Source organism: Apis dorsata, unplaced genomic scaffold (genome assembly GCF_000469605.1).
Source record: "Apis dorsata unplaced genomic scaffold, Apis dorsata 1.3 scaffold_97, whole genome shotgun sequence".
Taxonomy (NCBI): Eukaryota; Metazoa; Arthropoda; class Insecta; order Hymenoptera; family Apidae; genus Apis; species Apis dorsata.
The window spans coordinates 99,975-106,250 of record NW_006263395.1 but is presented as its reverse complement, the minus strand read 5'-3'; the positions used below and the strand labels follow the sequence as shown (position 1 = coordinate 106,250).

Here is a 6,276-nt window from a genome sequence, read left to right as displayed (position 1 = left end):
TATATATATATATATATATATATATATATATATAGTTGGAAACTCGTGCCATCGAAGAAACAAAGCCGATCGATTCCATCCCAGTTGCTGTCTAACAGTTTCTCGACATTGTCAACCATTTCCTATCTCGTCGTCATACGACGTGATTTCGACGGTGTTCAACACGCGTTATTCGATCGTTCAACGTTCGCGGTTCGACCATTAGTGATGGGATCGAGTGCATCACAAGTAAGTTCAAATCTTACCACGTTATATTTCGAAGATATAAAAAAAGAAGCGATACCTTGAAATTCTCTATTAACCTCTAAAATCAAAACGAGCCTCGATCGAACTCGATCCCATCGCTATTCTCAACAAAACAAGTGGGGGAACAAGATCTATTGGATGGAATCGTCGAATGATTTTCGTGGTGGATAAGCGTGGCTCAAGGTGTAATTTCAACGGGGTAAACAGATGGTGCTCGGTAATTAAACAGCTCGTTACCATTCGCGTTATGAGTATCCATTAATCGGGATGCGATCGGTGTCGCAGCCAGGGGGATTGTCGCGCACAGTGTAAATATTAGAATACGCATGCCCCTCTCCCCGATTAGTTGTCATCGCTAATGATTGGTGAGATTTGCATGCCATCCAAATTGGCCCATTAATCTGATACACCTATTCGCCGCGAAGGCAAACGCTTTCCCGGCGAGAAATCCGAGATTCAGCCACGAAGGAGCACGAAGGCGAGGGATCGTTCTCACGTTCACCAAACACATCCAAGGTTGTTCTCGGGAAACGATCCCGTTCTTCGATGCATCAATCGAATTAATTCGATTCTATATCGCCATCGTGAATCTCTCGTGACGATTTGCCGCGTTATTCATCGAAGATGGGACGTAACGAGGTGTGCTCGCGAATCGACACCGACTCGACCCATTGGGAATTAATGCCGTTTAAATTATTCGTGGCGCGGTTTGACCATCGTGAATAAACGAATTAATTTCCACGGCTAATAAATTTATATTCGCGTAAACATCGAAAGGGGCTCGCTAATTGGCGCTGCTTTTACGCTGCGATTCGATCTATTAGGTGGCAGGAAATTAATTCGAATTAATATCACTTCATTAAATTATTTATGATTTTCGATCCTTTGCGATAAATCGAATTAATCTCGTGTATATTTACGTAAAATTTACATTACGTTCCCCAAATCGAATCCTGAGGATTACGATAGATAAAATATATTTCCTTTTTAATAAATTTATCTGATTGTTCTAACGTTGTTTGTTTGTATGCAAGAAGATGGAAAGTTTCGCTTACCGGACATGATATTGTCACGGATAATTTGCACGTGGCGATCGCGATCGGGTCTGGTATGCTCGTGCCAAAAACCAACCACGTGGCCCAACTCGTGGACGACTATTCCAAACTTGTCGCAATTCTTCCCGATACTTATCGCCTGTGGCCCGTTTCCTCTCTTCCCGACGAACGAGCAGCATCTTAAAATCGTTAACAAACACCGTGAAACCAGAAGAAAGAAAATCCTAAGAAATTGATATTCTAAAAAAAAGAAAAGATCTATCTAATTAAAATAGCGAGGAAGGAAAGGGTTAAAAGAGTTCTACTCGGAAAACAAAATGTTCTCTCCGTCCACGCGTTGGTCAAACTCACCCACAAGAAAATCGTAAGAATTGATATTCTAAAAAAAAGAAAAGATCTATCTAATTAAAATAGCGAGAAAGGAAAGGGTTAAAGGAGTTCTACTCGAAAAACGAAATGTTCTATCCGTTGGCCAAACTCACCCACAAGAAAATCGTAAGAATTGATATTCTAAAAAAAAAAAAAATCTATCTAATTAAAATAGCGAGGAAGGAAAGGGTTAAAAGAGTTCTGCTTGAAAACGAAATGTTTTTTCCGTTGACCAAACTCACCCACAAGACAATCGTAAGAATTGATATTCTAACAAAAAAAGAAAAGATTTATCTAATTAAAATAGCGAGGAAGGAAAGGGTTAAAAGAGTTCCGCTTGAAAACGAAATGTTTTTTCCGTTGACCAAACTCACCCACAAGACAATCGTAAGAATTGATATTCTAACAAAAAAAGAAAAGATTTATCTAATTAAAATAGCGAGGAAGGAAAGGGTTAAAAGAGTTCCGCTTGAAAACGAAATGTTTTTTCCGTTGACCAAACTCACCCACAAGACAATCGTAAGAATTGATATTCTAACAAAAAAAGAAAAGATTTATCTAATTAAAATAGCGAGGAAGGAAAGGGTTAAAAGAGTTCCGCTTGAAAACGAAATGTTTTTTCCGTTGACCAAACTCACCCACAAGACAATCGTAAGAATTGATATTCTAACAAAAAAAGAAAAGATTTATCTAATTAAAATAGCGAGGAAGGCAAGGGTTAAAAGAGTTCTGCTTGGAAACGAAATGTTTTCTCCGTTGACCACACTCACCCAACAGAAAATCGTAAGAATTGATATTCTAAAAAAAAAAGAAAAGATTTATCTAATTAAAATAGCGAAGAAGGAAAGGGTTAAAGGAGTTCTGCTCCGAAAACGAAATGTTCTCTCCGTCCACGCGTTGGCCAAACTCACCCACAAGGCCTCTCCGTGAACAGTATATAATTAGGATGCTCCTGGGGGACCCTTTCAACGAATTTAACGCAAGTAAAATTCTCCCAGTGCCTCATCGCCTGTTTGAACAGAGCTTTGTGGGCGCCGGAAAAATTTCCATCGATCTCGTACGGGATCACCCCGTGATCCCATACCCGTTCCTTGCGAGCCGTCGCAGCCCTCCTCGCCCTGCTCGAAAATCTCTGCCTCGTCGAGCCGCGTTTCTTCGCCGCGTGTTTCGATTTGTGCTCCATGTCGTAGAACTGGATCGAGCGTAACTGCCGATCGTGAAACGACACCACCTCGTCCGAGGAGTCGTCCGAGTCTCGTCTGATTAGAGGAATCTTTCGACGGCGATGCCTCCTCTTCGGTGTTCTGCAAACATTTACAAAAAAATTTGTTGTCCATCGAATTTCACTCGTACATTGTATGTTGTTTATCGTATTTCCTTGTCAAAAGAAAGACACTTCATATTTTATCATGTCTCTTATGAAAAATTTTCCGTGGAAATAATTCGTATTCCAAACGTTGAGCATGCTCGCGTGGAAATCAATTAATTTTTAAAATCGGGCCCGCACATAACTGTTTATTCAGAAAATAAAATACACCGCTCAGTTTAATCGGATATAGGCACGATCTTAAGAGGTTTATGTCACTTACTTCCCCTCTCAATCCGCTTAAAGAGAACCATCTACTAAAACGTGGGTGGCGAAACACCTCGACTAAATTTCCATTCTCCCGCTCAATTTTCCTCGAATCTTTCGACACTTCCCCTCTTCTTCTCTCCCCCGCTTCTTCTATAATATCCTTCGAAAACATCGGGCTCCCGTCAAGTAAGCAAGAGAGTAAGTAAGAGATCCGCCGGTTAATCTTCCCGGTGTCTTCTTTCTTTCTTTTTTTTCTTTTTTTTTTTTACGATCTCCTCCGAGCATTATTTATACTAGAACCTCTGCTCGAGGAGCCTGTTGTTCCCCTTTCGCGAAAGGAGGCGGGATTGAAAAAAAAAAGTCGTGGAAAAAAGAAAGGAAAAGAAAGGGAAGAACAAAAAATAAGAAAAAAAGGAAGGGAGGAGAAAATAAAAAAAAAAGAGGAAAAAAAGAGAAGAGAGGAAAATATGAAACACCGGAAAATTTACTCGCCCAACGGCATCGAAGCGTTCACAGCGCTTGGGGCTCGTTAAAAAACTGTAAGACCGGAAAATTTACGGCGCAAAGCGGCAACCATCAAATGTTTAACGTTGGTGGAAATACGTTGGCGTCGTTAAAAGTGAAAGCTTGTCAAATTATTAATACGGTATCGACGTGATATCGGGTATCACCCGCGACAAAAGCCTGTTATTATCGTTCCTTTGAACGGATATTTTCTTTTTTTTTCTTTTTTTTTTTTTTTTTTTTTTTTTTTTTCACACAGGGGCAACGCGTTATTTGTAAAATAGGGAGACGCGAGTGTAGGATAATCGACATCGGTCGCGGGGGTGTTGACGAAGTAAATAAAACGAGGCGGATAACCTGGCCAAAGTTGACTCGTATAGTTCAATATCGTGCAAATAGTTTATGGATGTCACGCGAATTGTTACGCTTGTATCGCGCGCGTTCTGCAAGTTAAACGAACGCGCTTGTCGTTTGTAAAGCGATGGGAACGGAAGTAGCGATGGGTACGAATCGATCGCGTGTGTAGATGGATCGACGAGCCGCATACGTTTTTTCGCTTCATCTTTGGAAAGATCACCAACACTCGAAATTGCGAAATTCAAAACTCACGAGTATATAGAAACGAACGATTGTATTTCGTATTGTTCAAAATTTTTGGATGAATTAAAATCGTTGTCGACGCTCGAGTCTATCACTAGCTGGGAAAAAACGAGACGAAGCAACGAGATATAGGATACGAAGTTGCCGCAAAAACAGGTGTTCGCGGTTATAAAAATGGCCGCGAAGCACGGCATTAAAGCGAGCCGTTGCATCGTGAATTGAATGTATCGTCACGCGGGGAAGTCTCTCTCTTTCTTTTTTATTTCGCGATATCGGATGAAATTGCTAGCCTGGCTGGAACAAACGCGCTTTTTAGAAACCCCTTCGGTCACGCGGCCTCCGCGAGCACCCCTTTATCGGCGGGAAAAAGCAATCGTGGCTAACGAACTGACTGGCCAAGTGTCCAATTTCAACTTTGATGAAACGTGTATTTATGCGTCGCTCGTGCCGTTGGGATCCTCGCTTCGAGTGAAAAGGCTAGAATCGTTTCGCAACTGACAAAACTCGTGGTCGTTTCACGAGAGGATTTGACTTTTTAAATTCTCCTCCATCGAGAGTAATGCTAATGATGATAACACGGAGGATGGAGAATAGGATGGACAAGGATACCAGAGACGAGATAAACTTGGATGGGTGTTAAACGAGCCTCGACGCTCCAAGGATTCCATCCATGAACGACATCTAGAATCTGGAGACTGGAAAGTGTTCGATATCGATCATTCTCGGATATCGATGATCGAGAAGTTTCGACGTCGATAACTTGGCGAGAAAAGAGAAACTCTCGAATTGAGAGATACGATATCGACGACGCTCGAATTTAAAAGACAATTTTCTTCTCGATCAGATTCTATTCGATTCCGACATTTATCGAAATCTCTCCTCGAACAAAACAAATTTTTTTTTAACCTCCCGTCGTTAGTAGAAATTTCGTAGAATATTTAAGAAAATTTTATGAAAAGTGTGCCACCTTTTTTTCGTGAAATTTTAATGAAAAGTGTATCTTTTAGATATGAAAAGATACGTTCCAGAGATACGTTTTGTTTTAATTAAAAAAAGAAGCAAAAGAAAGGAATGAGAAGAAGAAATACTTTAGTAGATTCCTTTTCATACGCTTGGTTATTACATAACGAAGGTGGAAGTACATGCGCGATGCGAGTACTCGTGCAAAGGTAAAGAAAAGGCGAGTACCATTTTACAGGTTGTCGTACATATTGAAATAGCGCAGCCTCCTGGCGGAAAAAAAACAAAAAAATACTTCTACCCCCCCCTACACTGTCCTTACGCTCTCCTATGTTTGCATAATACGAGGGAACGCAATAAAATTGTTCGGTAAATATCTCACAAGCGCACGGTGGTACACCGCATGCATATTCATATTCGTGGAAACGAGGCGAAGTCGCGAAAAAGCTTTGAGCCAAACTGCCCTCGGTTTCGTGAACGTACGCGGATTACGAAAACCGCTGTTAATTGGAATATTCTTCTTCCTCGATCGTTTAACAATTTCTCGCCGTTTTTTTTAATCTTCAAAATATAAGAACATCGAAGATCGAAGCAACAGCCACGAGGCGAGAAATTCATTCGATCGATCGTTCGAACGATGAATTACGAACCCCTTCCTCCCCTGCTCACGTTGCAAAAATTCAATTTTCCTCGGTAATCCGCGCGCTATAAAGAAAGAGAGATCGAAAAAAAGGGAAAAAAAAAAAAAATAAATAAACCAGCTCCCAAAAACCAGCAACAGCAACGATTCATCCCCCTCTCCACTCCCCACCCTCCGAGCGAACGAACCGCGATATCGAGTCCGCGTGGTTCGGTGGTCGGGAACAGAAGAAGGGAAGAGAAGGGGAGAAGAGAAGAAAAAAAAAAAAAGAAAGAAAAAAAAAAGGGAAGGGATGAGGTAGTGGCGAAGGGGGTGGGGAGTGACAC

General features: G+C 41.2%; 1 protein-coding gene across 2 annotated transcripts in view; it reads right to left on the bottom strand.

Annotated features, from left to right (window-relative positions):
- The window catches only part of LOC102680377 (tolloid-like protein 2), a 52,457-nt gene that overhangs the window by 5,021 nt on the left and 41,160 nt on the right, over positions 1-6,276 (bottom strand). For both annotated transcript variants that reach the window (XM_006611951.2, XM_006611950.2), the window contains exons 5-6: positions 2,582-2,974; positions 1,302-1,480 (exon numbers count right to left, since the gene is read on the bottom strand). In XM_006611951.2, coding sequence (XP_006612014.1) covers positions 1,302-1,480; positions 2,582-2,974 — 572 coding nt within the window. The remainder of the gene's footprint in view (positions 1-1,301; positions 1,481-2,581; positions 2,975-6,276) is intronic.